The sequence below is a fragment of the Podarcis liolepis genome (assembly GCF_965112155.1).
Source record: "Podarcis liolepis genome assembly, chromosome: 1".
NCBI lineage: Eukaryota > Metazoa > Chordata > Lepidosauria > Squamata > Lacertidae > Podarcis > Podarcis liolepis.
In genome coordinates, this window is record NC_139554.1 from 43,615,161 (window position 1) to 43,631,619 (window position 16,459).

Below are 16,459 nucleotides of genomic sequence, written 5' to 3' on the forward strand. Positions count from 1 at the left end.
GTCTGAAAGAAAATCTCCCTAGTGATTAATGGCTAAACTGGACATCCTTTGTTTGCTCCCTGCCTTCCAGTTATCCTATCATTATCTTGATGGCCTCCATTTAGGAGTTTGAGTAGACTTTACTGGCAACTTGGTTTACATGTACTGACCTTTACAAGGTGCAAGGTACTCAGGAGATTTCCTGAATCCCCTCCAGGAGATGAAGCCGGAATCAGACTTGCACAAAGGTCACCAGAGTTCATCATGGAGAGTCTTCTGTCATATTAGAGTTATGTCAGTTTTCTTACCTATGGCATGATATAAAGTAATAAACCACAGAATAAGTTAAGATTGACACACACACTTATTCACATAGACATGTGGCAGGATAATCCTTCCTCTGCTGGAAGGAGGCCAGGCTAGAGCAATGAAGATTGAAGTGAGCAGAGACATAGCGGGGATCACTATTCAGACCCCTAACTGAGTCTGGAATTTATTCTTCCAAAGTGCGCTATCATTTCTCACACTGCATACATTTAGGGAAACGCACTTAAGTTGGATATTTTGCACATGTTGGTTACCCAAAACACCAAGTCTGGCTTTTACCATCCGGAACAATGTGGTGTCATCTGTAAACTTTGCTGTCTCATTGTTGACACTTGACATATGAAGAAATTAAATAGCCCTAATTCACTGCAGATTCTTCAGGAACCTCACAGTTTCCTCTCACGAAAACTTTCAGTTTATTCTTATCCTTTGTTCGTAGAAATCTGATCATCAGAAAGTCATAATGCTGCTAATGTTATAACTCCTGTTGAGTTTATAACATGGACGTAGCCAGGACTTTTGTTGGGGGGCAGGACTTTTTTGGGGGGGGCAGAACTGACATGATTCGTCAGTTAAGTATTCCTATTTTACTTGATCTGGGAAGGGGTAGCTGCCTTTCCCTGTGCCCCCTCCCCCCCCCCGGCTATGCCCATGGTTAATAAGCCATAATATGCATACTTTAATCAAATATGCTAGTAGACTTAATATAGAAATAAGTGAAGGAAATTTAATAAATAACCCAGTAATTTTCTAGAATCCTTACTTAATGGAAGTTAACATGTGTTGAGAATAATGTTAATTTGCCGTGTCCAGTGTGTAATGTTATCTGCATAGCGGTCTGCAAGGTAGTCGAAAGAGCCAGCCCCCCCCCCCCAATTTCAAACTTACTTGCTCTAACCCAGTGATTCCCAATTAGTTAAGTCCTACAGACTCCCTATTCTCAAAACCCAAGCCATGGACCCCCTATTTTTGAAAATTTTGATATCTCTAGGGTAGTTTTTGTTATGTGAATCATGTCACATACCCCCTCTGTGTCCACAGACCACCAGTTGAGAACCACTGCTCTGACCTGACCCTCCTTTCAATCTGACTGCAGCAGGGAAAGGTTGTTCGGTCACAATACTGCATTGAATTGGAGCATTCTATCATTCCTTATGCAGGCAACCAAATTAACAAAATTATCTGCCCTCAGAGTAGGCTGCTTGCCAAGAACAGTAATTCACACAGGGACAAAATCATATATCGGTTACTGTTCTAACGAGAAGTTCTTTGCTGCTTTCACTTTTTTTGGCCAACTGTGATTAGATTTAGCATATTAAAGAAACATTGAAAACAGGGAAAAGGTTGAACTGGATTGGGGCAACATCAGAGGGCTAATAGAGCAGCAGTGGGGAAGGAGAGGGAATGGAGTTTAGACTGGGAAAATAGGTCTACTCTGATTACAACTTAATTGAATACCACTCATTGATCTTTAGCATCATGGTACTGTTTGGTTCTTAACAAGTGTTAAAGCTGTTTGTTTTCAATTGACATTTTCAAGTACAGCAAGGGCTGTATAACAGCCATGATAAGAGAGAAAGAACAAGCAAGATTATACTGCAAACAACTGAACAAGGATCTTGCAGTCCAATACCATTAATTGCACAAGTAGGCCTAAGCTTAACATGCATTGCAAGGATTACTGCTACTCACCATTTCTCCAGAAGGAATCAACTGAAGGCAAACTTGGGCACTGGGTGTGGTGCTATGTGAAGATGAGAAATGTCAAAGGGCCCTCACTTTTTGAATTTCCTCCGCTTTTTTCTTTGTCTAACCAGCTCTTTGTTGTGACATGGAAAGAACAGTGATATTCTTGACAATGTTTTTGTGAAGTTAAATGATTTGCAAAGTACTTTTGACAGATTCCTCAGCTGAATAAATGAATACTCATTTACCTTTTAAGTTAAAGTGGAGAGCAGGCACAGTTACCCATTCTGCCTGCTTTCTTAAATATCCCTACTCTTTAGAGAGAGATTCGCTGTACATTTTTCATCACCATGGGGCAAAATAGGTCCAGCTTTGTGTGCACTTTGCAACACCTTGTTCTGCACCCCTACATCCTTGACAAAAAAACTGAATTGAAATGTTGCAGTGCTTGCCCTTCACCCACTTCCATGACTATCTCAATAGGGCGCATGCTTCTGTCTGTTAGCACCCTGGGGTGATTCTGGTTTCTGCACTCAAGATGTAGCTAAAGGTCACAGCTGCTCTTCACTGAACCTTCAGCAGGTGTATCCTTTCTGGGGTTCTCGTTTCCTGTTTGTATCTCAGGACTGGCTGAGTTAGGCCTGCAGAGAGATGAGAAAGTATTCATTGAAATAAAAGAAAAGTGGCAAGATGCAAACCTCATTGCTCCAGATTTTATTCTTTACACCATGACTTGCACTATGTTCTAGTTACAGGTAGGTAGCCGTGTTGGTCTGCCGTAGTCGAAACAAAATAAAAAAATCCTTCCAGTAGTACGTTAGAGGCCAACTAAGTTTGTTACTGGTATGAGCTTTCGTGTACATGCACACGAAAGCTCATACCAATAGCAACCTTAGTTGGTCTCTAACGTGCTACTGGAAGGATTTTTTTTTTTATTTTGCAGTATGTTGTTGAGCATGATGGCATGCATAACTAAACTTTATTTGCAGAGCACACACAATGACTATGAGAAGGGAGTTTCAGCAGAAGAAGCCAATATAGCAATCAAGAACCCCTGCAAACGTCTTAGTTCAGATCCCACCATTTGAACTGATTGCCGCTGCTCCTTTGCATTGCCTCACTAGAACAAATTTTGGCCTGTGTTGTTAGCAATGCAACAATTGGCTTTCTAGATGGAGCAAACTAATCCCTGACAAATGTTCATTTAGACGTATTTCCCTTCCTGTACTTGGTTTATGAAGGTGTCCATACCTCTCTGTCTTTGCTTCCACTCTCAGATGAGCAGGGAGTAGAAATCAAAGAGCTCTGTGTGTTTGTATCCCACCCTTTTTTCAAGGATCATAGAATGATAGAATCTCCGAGTCCAACTCCCTGCAATGCAGGAATCTTAACTAAAGCATCCATGACAGATGGCTATCCAACCTCTGCTTAAGAACCTCCAAGGAAGAAGAGTCCACCACCTCTCATGGGAGTCTGTTCCACTGCTAAACACCTCTTACTGTCAGAAAGTTTTTCCAAATGTTTAGTCGGAATCTCCTTTCTTGTATCTTGAAGCTATTGCTTTGAGTTCTACCCTCCAGAGCAGGAGAAAACAAACATGTTCTCTCTTCCATGTGACAGCTGTTAAGATATTTGAAGATGGCTATCATATCTCCTCTCAGTCTCCTTTTTTCCAGGCTAAACATACCCAGCTCCTTCAAGCGCTCTCCCTGAGGTTTAGTTTCCATAACCTTGATCATCTCGGTTGCCCTCCTCTGAACATGTTCCAGCTTGTCAACATCCTTCTTAAATTGTTCAGATAGACACCCAGACAACCATGTCCTCGTTCAGTTGATGTGCATCCTTAACATAAGCCAATATAGATGGCAGGTGCGTGGATAATAGCAGGCACAGAAGCTCAAAAGAATTTTTAATGTGTGTTATGGTTTCAGTTCCATAGAACAGCTACGTACCTTCCATGTTCTTATTTTCCTAAGCACCACAGCTTGATCATTCTTGCTTTATTAGCAGCCCTCAGCTACCCAAATAGGTCCTTAGCAAACTTGTTTTGCTGATACTGTTGCCTTGGGCTCCTCTAGGAGGAAGGGCTGGATATAAACTTAATAAACAATTTAATAAATAAATATTTAATTTGCTGGCCTATTATTTTCATGGTCCTTCCTAGTGGATTTTGGAGTGTCCTGTTACCTTATTTGGAATGAGGGGCATTAACATTTTCTCTACTAGCAATGTTCTTTTCACTCTCCCAGCAATAAGGAGGGAGTTGGTTACCATCAGTAGCATCAGTCCTGAAGTGCCTGGTATAGACACTTGACCAGTGTCAAGTGGTCCAATGGAAGGGCCATGCTCTAACTTTGCTTCAGGTACTCTGCTCACGGTCTTAATCTCAGCGAGTATGTGTGATTGTTCTCCTGTCACGGCTTGCCCTGAAAGCCTTCCTACTTCTATCATATCTCACCTGGATAAATCTTTTTGACAAGCCTATAATTAATGCCTGATCTACATAAGAAGAATGTTTACCAGTGGTTCCTGAATGAGATAGGCTAAAACCGAGGGATCTTTTCTCCGCATTAAACTGCTTCTGCCACCTTGGAACCAGAAATACCTGTTTTGTATAGACTGAGTCTCAGACCAAAATGTGTGTCGGATTTGTGCATGTAGATGATTTATGGACTTCAAGAACAGCTGCTCACATATTTCCAATCAGAGGCACTCCTAGCTTAAGAGAAGCAGCGAGGGCCGAATCTCTTTTGGCTTTGCTACCTGGTTCTTTCTTCACTCTCCCCCCAATCAGCAGTCTTCATATGACAAAGTGTTGTAGATCTCTGTTAGAGTCAGCAGCATAGAGATGCCTCCCAATTTAAGCCAGGGAGAAGCCCACGTATGGTCTATGCCAGTGGTAGCCAGGGTGGGTGTCCTTTAGATAATGTTGGCTCTCAGCTCCAGCCAGCATAGCCAGTGTTCAGAAATGATGGGAGTCATAATCCAGCAACATCAGGAAACAGCAAGAAAAACTTTCTGACAGTAAGAGCTGTTTGACAGTGGAACGGTCTCCCTCGGGAGGTTGTGGACTCTCCTTCATTGCACATTTTAAAGCAGAGTCTTTTCCAGGGAGTCTTCTCTTCTCATGAAGTGGCCAAAGTATTGGAGTCTCAGCTTCGGGATCTGTCCTTCCAGTGAGCACTCAGGGCTAATTTCCTTAAGAATGGATGTGTTTGATCTTCTTGCAGTCCATGGGACTCTCAAGAGTCTCCTCCAGCACCATAATTCAAAAGCATCAATTCTTCGGCGATCAGCCTTCTTGATGGTCCAGCTCTCACTTCCATACATCACTACTGGGAAAACCATGGCTTTTACTATACGGACCTTTGTACGGACCCCTTGCCACTACTTGTGTCCTATTCTTTAATATAGTGGTTGGGAGTTGGTTATACAAGACTTGGTTCATTCTGAATTTAGCTTTCCTTGTGGGTAGACAGGGTAGAGAGTTTTTGTTTCAGAAACTGTAAATTCAATTTGGGATAGAGTTTTATATGGTAGGAATGTGAGAATTACCCATTCTCATCTTTTTTCTGCATTAAAATGCTGTTTTTCACTCTGAGAAATCTCCTTATGGAACCATTAGAGGATAATTTCTGAAATTCTAGTCACGTGTTTTAAAAACAACATTTTAATGGCAAGGTTGTCAGGGACTGTGTGTTCAAAAACAAAATGCTAATTCTGTGAAAAGGAAACTCGGATTATGTGCTTGGCATCTATCATGAATGTTAAGGAAATGCCCATATGTTTTCATAATCTGGTTCCAAAATGAATCTGTTTTGCAAGAATAGTGGTAGTATAGGACAAAGATTTGAAGACATAGGATGAGGATATATGAAGGTGTGGAAGGGAGGAGAGGAAATATGAAGCATGTGTCCAATACTCCCGTACAATGCAGGTGTAGAATGGCTTAAAAATCCAGACATTTGAGACTTCCCAGATGCAATTTCCGTCCCAACTTAGCGCATCCCTCCCTTGTACTGTGAACATACAGGTGTCCAGAATGTATACAAACCTGAGCGGCAAATGAAGATAGATATTTAGTTTAGTGGTGCAGTGTTTTTCTGTGACCTGTGACTGTGTTCTTGTCTGCAAATGTAAAGCAGAGTTCCACACCTCTTGCTGCTGTCCATTACTGTCATAGTGGAAAAGACCCGGCTAATGCCACAGCCTCATATTTTTGGGTATTGAAAAGGTCTGGATTGTGTTGAATGCTGTAGTGCACCATTGGCTGAATGCCTATCACTCGCCAGTCAATAGTCACTGTTCAGCCTTCATCCCCACAGCAGTGAGCAATGACACAGAAATATTTATTTGCTTAAGTGGTGGGGAGCATTTTTCAAGCCCAGGGCTGCATTTCCTCAGAAGCAGCCTCCGAGGGCGTGGGACACGTGCTGCTGCTGCTGCCGCCTAGGGTCAGAGGCAAAAATGGCCAGAGCAGCAGAAGTGACACTTTCCTTTGCATTCCAGCCATGCAAAGACCAGAGGTTTCTATGCACACACTGACACACCTCTTGGTCGAGGCAAGCAAGAGAGATTGCCTCACAGTTCAAGAACACACCCCAGCTAGGCAAAAGCACTTCAGGAGAGCACGGAGCTAGGCTGGTGAGGTGTGTTGCGGCCTTAGGAAATTCTCGAGAGTTAGATAGATAACGAGGCCTGCCTTTGACCTGCGCTTCCTCCACCCCTGGTTTACTCATGACTGGTCACTGGGTGTAAAACGTTGTTGAGGAAGGAATCCCACGCATATTGGAACATGTCAAAATAACATCTGGAGGACACAGCACTTCCCACCGAAGAGGAATTGGAGGAAGGGCAAGTAACACAACACAGTGGGGGATGTACTAGTAGACAAAGGCTGGTCTTAAATGTTTTGATGGGAAAACATCCTGGTATTGTTAAATTCATCCGTGCACTGCATGTGAGATGTGTGGCTGGACAATCGGCAGGGAGCGTGGACTTCATTGCAAGTGTGATTGAAATGGCACACATACTGTGAGCGCAATATTCAGTTCTACCTAAGTGGGCAGGAGGGATCCTTGAGCCTGTAAGCTTTTCAACCTTTTTGAGTCCACAGCTCCCTTGACCAACTACCTTCTTTCTGCGGCACCCCTGTGGGGCTCAGGAACCCATTTATGTCACCCCTTGCCTGCAGAGCTAGCAGCCCCTCACCGCTTTTCAAACACCCTCCTTTGTGGAGTGTTTCCTCAGTCTCCTCTCTTCCCCCTTCTTTTTGGGAGTCCTTTAAGCAGCTGATGCTGCCACCCCTGGTCTCTGAGCTGCCACACCCCCCCCCAGCCCCAAAGAGAGGTGCCTCCTCACATTGCCCCACAGGGGCCTGGGACTTGTCTGTCCATTCCCAGAAGCAAGGGCTGGCGGACTGGCTGGCTGGGCTCCCTCACCCACTTGCTTGCTTACTCTGAGACCACCTCAGCTTCTGGCAACCAGGACCCCCTGGCCAGCCCCAGAGGCACCACTCTCCTGTGGAGCTTGTAGCCAGGGCTGCTGCAACAAATAACTGTGCAAGCCTTGGGGAGGCAGAGATGTGAGAGGGCATCAGAGGAGGGAGGCAAGGGAAGAGGGACAGAGGCCAGTGTTGCCCGTGGCACCCTGGCCATCATTCAAGGCACCCCAGGGTGCCATGGAACACTGGTTGAAAACTGCTGTAAGTAGTCACACAATTCATGCCTAGTTTGACCCTTAGAGCAACTAAGAGGCTTCCTATATCTTTCAGCCAAACTGAATGCAGTGGGGTCTCCGAAGCCAAACATTATTTCATTCAGTTTGGGTTTCTTAAGGATAAATTAGCAGAAAGTTCGTGCCAAGGGCTAAGAACCTGCATTTTCAGTGTCTGTGTTGTGGCACTGATGACTACATGAGGGCTGGGAGGAGAAAAGAGCAATAAACAGATAATGACATGATCACATTAGCTCTGTTGTAAAATGGTGGAACTCATCCAACAGCAAATTCCCCCCTAGAGAAAAATATGGCTGCCCTCATGTACTTATCATGCTAGCCATTTTTTTCCTTTTCTATACAATGCCCTGGTAGCCTTACAAGGCCATTAGATATGAACAATTCCCTAGGAAGGGACCGCACATTATGACATGCAATCACTTTCTGGGACGATTTCAAAAGTTAAAAAACAAAACAAAAACCCCACAGTTATTAGCTGCTCTAAACAGAAAGAAGTGCTTTTTTGTTTGTTTGTGAAACAGGCCAGTTTTTTTGTTTTTTTCCAGGATTTTCATATATATATATATATATATATATATATATATATATATATATATGCATGCTGATGAACGGTATGAAACTGAGCCAGTTTTCTGAAAGGGCTAAACCAGCATTAGATGGGAAAGGATGGATCCATCTGTCCCTGCTGTGAAAATGCCTTGCAGTAGCTCAGCATCTGACATGCCTCTTCATTTCTGCCAGTACAGTGGACGCTCGGGTTGCGAATGTCATCCGTGCGGGAGGCATGTTCGCAACCCGCAGTGCTGTGTCTGCGCACGTGCAGGTTGTGATTTGGCGCTTCTGCGCAAGCGTGACCACCGAAACTTGGAAGTAACCCATTCCAGCACTTCCGGGTTTCGGCGCGCCCGTAAGCCGAAAAAACGCAACTTGAAGCGCCTGTAACCCGAGATATGACTGTACCTGTCTTGAGGCAAACAAAGCACACCCCTCTACTCATGTAGCATGACGAAGCCAAGGCTCACTCAAGCCAGCCATTCAGCAGCATAGTTCAAACACGCTTTCCACTAATCGGCAAGGTCCTCCTGCAGTGATCACACAGCATATTTCATGCAAGGTGGTGGTGTTTTTTTTTTAAAAAAAGAAAAGTAATGGAAAGTAATGGAGCCTGTGAGTTTCTACTCTTTCTTTGCAGCAAGTCAATGCCCACTTCGTTGCTAAGTAGCTGTAGTTACTCATCTGAACCTATACTGCTCCTCTTTCTAATGTCAATGGTGTTGTTCTTAATTTCTGTCCTGGCATCCAAAAGCTGTAAAAGTGTTAAGTACCGGTACATCAGTGTTGTGTATCCTGTCATGACTCGGCACCTTTGGGCTTTGTCCCAGGAAGACAAAGGGGGCTGGAACAGTTGGAAACCGTTCTCCTCCCTCCATCCCTTCTGTTTCCAGTGTGGAGACATGACTTCCAGCTCTCTCTCTTTCTGAGAGAGAGTTGCTGGAATATTGGGAGGGCTGTGGGCAGCAGTCTAGGATGGCGGATCAAAGGCTTATCCACACTTAGCTTTCTCCTCCGCTCTTTCCAGGCACATTGTGATTTAATGCCCTGTGTTCAAGGCCTCTCGGTCTCTCTCTTTTGCCCCGGAGCTTTCCCTGTGAAAACCTGCTCTTTACAGTTGAAGCACAACAAACAGCAATTCGGGTTAAATGCAGGGCTGCCTCTGAAGATGGTTTGGAAGCTTCAGCACTAACAGAAGTTAGTGGCCAGGTTGCTCACAGGGGCAAGATGGTCTGAGCATATCACACCGATCCTGGCACATCTGCACTGGCTGCCGATTAGTTTCTGGGTCCAATTCAAAGTGCTCGTTTTGACCCATAAAGCCTTAAACAGCTCAGGACTGCAATACCTCAAGGACTGCCTCTCCTCATATGAACCGATTCGGACCCTGCACTCATCATCTGAGGCCCTTTATTATGTGCCTCCCCTGTGAGAGGTCCAGAGGGTGGCAACATGGGAACGGGCCTTTTCTGTGGTGGCTCCCTCTTTGTGGAATGCTCTCCCCAAGGAGGTTTGCCTGGCCCCTTCATTGCATATCTTTAGGTGCCAGTGAAAATGCTTCTCTTCAACCAGGCCTTTGGCGAATTAACATTCTGTGGCCTTTTAAATGTGTCTGTGGGAGGGGGAATTATTGGTTTGTTTCTGCTTTATTTGTTTTTTGTGTTTTCAGTTTGTATTTATGTTGCGAACCGCTGTGTGGTCTTTGGATGAAGGGCAGTATACAAATTTAATAAATCAATAAATAATGCCAACTTGTTGAATGGAGATGCCTGGCATGGTTATTTTGCATGCAATTGTTTTTGGCACATTCAGATCATTGCACACCTAGAACTCTACTGAGAGGTGGAGGAAAAGTCTGGCTGTTACCAGGTTACCTGGCAAGAAATAGGATCTCTACCTTCAGAGCTTGTATCCAGTAAAGTAGCAGAAGACAATTGTCACCACCCTGACTTCCTTTGAACTTCCCAGGGGAATCTGGGTGGCCACTGTTGAAGTGCTTGATAAGATGGACCTGATCCAACAAACACAATTATATTCTAAAGTGCTCTCCTAAGACAACGTGAGACATTCTAGCCTGCAGAGATTTTTAGTGTAATATATTGAGCCTTAGAATTATCGACTCAGCTCAAAGGACGTATAAAAGTAAAAGAAATAATAGAGGAGGATGACTGGCAATTAATTCAGTCTATAGAGAAAAAGCCTTTTCCCCTTTTGTTTCTTGCTATCATAATAGCGCTGTGTGGGCTTGTGTGGGCTTGTACCGTTGAGCATGAGAGCTCAGGGAAGGGGGAGAAAATTCCAACATCATTTTTGCTCCGAGCACCAGCAGAGATTTTCTTTGAGAAGGATCCAGGGGTCATGAAAATTAAACAGTGTAGGCAGGCTCGTCAGTAGGATTCCTCCCCCTCTCCTAATGGTAATTAATTAAACAAAAAAAAACCAGCCTTTTGAAACTAGTCCATCAGCTATACAAGCCACATTTCCTTACACATTTTAACCTATGATTGCATTTAAGTGAAATGTGTGATTAGTAGAACTGTGAGATCTTGGCAGGAAAACACGTGTCTTTCCCCCCATCCCTCTGCACCCCCAAATATATTTACTATTAGCTTGACCTTCTGGACGGGATTAAAGAGCTGTACAGTATGTTTTAGCTTGTGGAATGAGAAAGGGGCACGAGGAAGAAGAAAGCCCAGGACAGAAACAGGGTATAGCACTTGAAAGTGCTGTGATAGGAGTTTCATAGGCTTTTGCAGGGGGTGGAGTGGAAACACTCTGCTTAGCAATGGAGCAATCCGTGCAGAAAACTTATATATTCCCCGATTCATGTTCCTATGGCAGCAGTCTTATTTGTGGAACAAAATGCTGCAGCCCTGGACTGAGACACTAGTCGTTTTCTTCCACCAAGACCCTTATCCTGTTCTTTAAGGTAGCTGGAGGATATGGTGCCATGTGTGTGTGTGTGTGTGTGTGTGTGTATGTGTGTGTGAGAGAGAGAGAGAGAGAGAGAGAATCAGTGTGGAGTGCTCCTTATCTTAGTGAAATGTTTGTATAGTAATTGCTAGGCTTGCCAAATTGCTTCTCTGGCCTTCCTGACTGCAAAACAATGCTTTTGTACATTAATTGTTCAGGGAACCTTGGAGTTGATCAGTTGGGGAGGGGAAAAGGGCTCTGGGAATCTTTTATAATAATAAAAAAATACTATTATCATCCCAGTTTCAGTTCGGGAGAGCAGGGTATTTTGTCTTTCCGTGCATATTTCTGCGTGTGGTGGTATTAAAGGTCATTTTCTTCTGTTGATATGGCAGCTGTTCACTTTCCCCTTCGGCCAACAGAAGTATGTCCAAAGATGTCACAACTAAAACAGAAAGGTGTTAGCAAGGTGACACTGCGTGGCAGCGTTTTCTGGCCTTGTTAAAATGCTAGCGCACGGAGGGGAGGTAGAAAAGGAATGTATTTATTTGAAATGTTATATCCCACTCTGAAGTATGAATGCTTTTTAGGTTGGCTAACAATAATACAGAGGTGCCTCGCAAGACGAAATTAATTCGTTCCGCAAGTTTTTTCTTCTTGTGAGTTTTTCGTCTTGCGATGCACGGTTTCCCATAGGAATGCATTGAAAATCAATTAATGCGTTCCTAGGGAAACCAACTTCAGACCAGGTCCGGGGACAGTCTGTCCCCCGACCTCTTCTGAAGGCTGGGGGGGGGGGACCAAGGGCTTTTCTTCCCACCCCCAGCATTTTAAAAAAACCCGGGACAGCGGAGGGCTTCTCCGCTGTCCGGGGCGATCTTAAAATGCTGGCGGGCGGCATTTTAAAATCGCCCCGGGACAGCAGAGGACTTCTCCGCTGTCGGGGCGATTTAAAAGCCCCTGGGAAGGCAGGCAGGGGGGACAAAGACTTTTGCCCCCCGCCAGCCTTCAGAAGAGGTCCTGGACCTCTTCTGAAGGCTGGCGGGGGCGAAAGTCTTTGCTCCCCCCGCCTGCCTTCAAAAGCTGTCCGGCCCAGGCTTCGCCAGCATGCCGAAGCCTGCGCACGCTGACATCAGCGCGCCCAGGCTTCGCGGATCTCTCCTGCCTTCAAAAGCCGTCCGGGATAGCGGGAAGCGCTTCCCTGCTATCCCGGACTGCTTTTAAAATGCTGGTGCTGGGGAGCAAATCCTTTCGGCCCCCGCCAGCCTTCCTGGACCTCTTCTGAAGGCCGGAGGGGGGGGGAAAGGCTTTGCTCCCCACCGCTAGCATTTAAAAGAGGTCCCCGGAGATTTCCCTATGGGCTTTCGTCTTGCGAAGCAAGCCCATAGGGAAATTCGTTTTGCGAAGCGCCTCCAAAACGGAAAACCCTTTCGTCTAGCGGGTTTTCCGTCTTGCGAGGCGTTCGTCTTGCGGGGTACCACTGTAATAATTTATTATTTATACCCCACCCATCTGGCTGGGTTTCCCCAGCCACTCTGGGGCGGCTTCCAACAGAATATTAAAATACAATAGTCTATTAAACATTAAAAGCTTGGTGCCATGTTTTAAAAACATTAAAACAGGGCTGCCTTCAGATGTCTTCTAAAAATCTGGTAGTTGTTTTTCTCTTTGACATCTGGTGGGAGGACATTCCACAAGGTGGGTGCCACTACCAAGAAGGCCCTCTGCCTGGTTCCCTGTAACTTGGCTTCTCGCAGCGAGGGAACCACCAGAAGGCCCTTGGCGCTGGACCTCAGTGTCCAGGCAGAACGATGGGGGTGGAGACGCTCCTTCGGGTATACTGGACCAAGGCTGTTTTGGGCTTTAAAGGTCAGCACCAACACTTTGAATTTTGCTCGGAAACGTACTGGGAGCCAGTGTAGGTCTTTCAAGGGTGGGGCACCCAATAAAACTGATCAAAACTGAGCTAAAAATGGCAAGAGTCAGTAAAAGACGAGCGGATTAAAACCACATTCAGTTGGCATCTGAAAAGAACTGGGGGAAGAAGAAGAAGAAGAAGAAGAAGAAGAAGAAGAAGAAGAAGAAGAAGAAATTTGCTTGGTGCCAACAGGACTGTAGTGTATATGTCACGTGAGCCTCACTGAAGAGAACATTTAATAAGCGAGGTGCCACAGCCGAAATGGTACTCTCAGTTGCTGCAACCCACCTCAAGGCTACCAGAGAGGGGCTTCTAACACTGGTTATGTGGCAGTGGGCAGTCATGCAGTCCCTAGGGTGTCCAGGTCTTTAAAGAGCTTTAAAGGTGAGCACCACCTATACTTTGGAACTGGCAGCCAATGAAAGTGTTTCACAGCCATCTTAGGTTGAACCATCAACTGACAGTAACTCCATGTTGTTTGGATTGGGTCATCCGCCCCAGACCTCTCTTTACTTAAGAATAATGTTTAGTTATCAAGAAGCTCAAATAACTGATTTGTCAAAATTTTTGGCAAATTTGGGGGGGGGTGAGAGAGAGAGAGAGAGAAAGAATGCAGATATAGCTTTTTGACTTGGTTTTTAAAATAAGCTACCCAAATCCAGGATTAGGTAGCATGCTGTTATTTTGGACCTGTGCATTTCTTTAAAAATCTGACCTTCTCACAGGGTGTTCCTCTCCTTGAGTTTGAGCACCACGAATTAGCTATTCCTGTGTTAGCCTTTGATCAACACTCTGTTCAATTAGGTGAGTCACTGAGACTGTCTTTAATGGGAATCCACTTTCATGTCACATCAGGTTGGCCTTGGAAGTCAGTGGGGAGCCATAAGTGCAAGCAGGAGACCTTGCATCTCCGTGCACAAATGCCTGATTATGTGGTTTGTGACGATACTCATGGTTTTTCCTTTCTTTGTTTCAGAAAAAAGCATGGCAGACGTTAAAAACAATTGTCAATTTGCCAGTCATCAGTCCCTTCAAGAAGCGATACTCCTGGGTGCAGCTGGCTGGCCACACAGGTGAAAACTCTTCTTGGCTTGACTCTGTACAAATAGGAAGCTTATAATAAAATGGTTGATAAAAATGGAAGGATTGAAAGGATTTTGAGGGAAGTATGCCCCTCCTTCTGTACCTGGACACTGCAAACCAATCAGCCCTATATGTCTAGATTATCTCTGGCAAGAGAACTGCTTTTTCTATCTGATTGTCAATATGCTATGCACTCTGGACCTTTGGGGGTGGGCAACAAGCACTTTCAAATAAGTAAATTGATGGGAAAAGGAAGCATATTAATTGACTAAGTGTGCTTGTTTGTCTAGCAGACAGATTATGAGCTGTTTGTGGTTCTGGAGCCATTCCAGTGTGACCTCTAAGCTGGTAGAAATCTTTTTAAAATAATCACATTTGATATAAAACTGTGGGTTTTCTCCAGTTGTGCTGCCCAGCAGAATGGGTTAGATAGCCGGGAGGGGGGGAGCGGTTATCCCCAGAAGTTCTTCCATGCCCCCCTGAGATCTGCTCCAGAGCCTTGGGGAACCCTCCAAAGTTGATTTAGAGGGGCACAGAGACATTGTGGGGCAGGGGGAGAAGAGACATTTTAAACAATTGTTTCCCTACCTGTTGTGCTGTGAGAAACCTTACTAGTATCTGTTCAGCAACATGGTTGGCTATAGCCGGTATCTTCTTAACTTCACTAACGCGAAGAAAAATGTATAATACACAGGGTCAGTTTTTCTGACAAGGACAGTAACCAGAAGATTGATAAGAAATGCTAGCACAGAGTTCCTAATCGATATGAACCTAGTCTGTTTTGTGATTTTAAAAAGAGTAATCATGTCTTGACTGTGCAATTTGTAGTACTTGATTTGTGTTTGCACTTAAACAATGGCTTGCATGAAAAGATTTGTCCATGAGACTAGCCTCTCAGTTGCTTTTTCTTTGTGAAATGTCTGGAATAGATGTAAATCATTTGCATCCTTCAGGATCTAGATGTTTGTGTGTGTGTGTGTGTGTGTGTGTGTGTGTGTGTGTGTGCGTGCGCGCGCTTGTCCATAGACCTATGTAGGAGGCTTCTACATCTAAGTCTGTGGTCCAACCTTAGACATGAAAGTTTCTGGAGGCTAAACTCTCAAGAAGAAACAAACATTGTCAAGGCCACTGCTGTAATGTGCTGAAAGTGTACGTCACGGAGAACGGAAAGGAAAGCTTGGCAGGGTGGCCAGTAAAGAGCTGCTTAAGCAGATTATGTTTAATGTAGTGTTTGTAGAAATGGCTGGAATATCTCGGGCCAAGCTTTTTCTTTCTTTTTCTTTTTTAAAATGACTTGATGTAATTTATGCATGGTTGCTTTAGTGCTCCTATAGTAACTGACTGAGGTTAAAGGAAAACCTAAGTCAACAAAGCTATGTGCAGAGTTCTCTGGAGCAGGAGGCATTTCCTTGTATAAAAATGAATAGGATTAATTGATTACAGCTCATTTTGCACTGATTCCAAGAGAACCCTGTGAATTCTGATGCTGGCTACAGAGAATTCTGCAGTTGCGGGAGCTAACGTGAACCAGCTTACAAGGCAGGAAGACAATGTAAGATTCAGGTTCAGCCTTGTTGGCTGCATTTTAGGGTATAAATTTGTTTCAGAAGGCAATGGATTAATAGATTTGTGGATTGATAGATATTTGAGTGAAACAAAAACAGACCCTGACATTACACTCGCCTCAACAGTTGTGGAAGCTGCTTCCTCTACCTCTTGTCGCAGCCAGCATCATTTTGTTGGCTGTGTGGCTGAGACTAGATTCCTTTGGAGCCTCAGAGTAGTGAAATTTTTGAGCTGCAGGATTCCGAGGGGGCTGGAGGAAGAGCGTGTGCATGCTTGAAGTGCACAACTTGGCTTCTAGACATGCCTTGTTGGTTAATGATCAGTGACTGATAGCTTCTCTCTTGTGTGCTAAGAGCAGGTACAGGATGAAGCTCAGTTCAGGACATAGTGGTAGCATTGCATAGATTTTATCACTGAATCTGGCTACCAAAGTAATAATGTGGTTTGCCCTGTTAACCTCCTGTGTAGTCTAGTGCATTTATGTTTATATGATTAGTGGAGACAACTTTTTTCTGTGATTCCATCTGAATGCTGGCTGTGTGTGTGTGTGTGTGTGTGTGTGTTTTGACAGGCACTGTTTGCGTTGGGAGTTCTTTTTACAAGGCATGTATGTTACTGTTCCAGGAAAGTATTTCAGCTGGAAGAAAGAGGTGCGGCAGTCAAACTAGGCGGAGAGACCTTTCCCTCCTACCAGACTGA

The 16,459-nt window shown here is 44.5% G+C and overlaps 1 protein-coding gene across 1 annotated transcript in view; it reads left to right on the forward strand.

Annotated features, from left to right (window-relative positions):
• Positions 1-16,459, forward strand: part of ITPKA (inositol-trisphosphate 3-kinase A) — a 61,544-nt gene that overhangs the window by 35,169 nt on the left and 9,916 nt on the right. Inside the window, exon 2 of the mRNA XM_083509243.1 lies at positions 14,088-14,184. Coding sequence (XP_083365369.1) covers positions 14,088-14,184 — 97 coding nt within the window. The remainder of the gene's footprint in view (positions 1-14,087; positions 14,185-16,459) is intronic.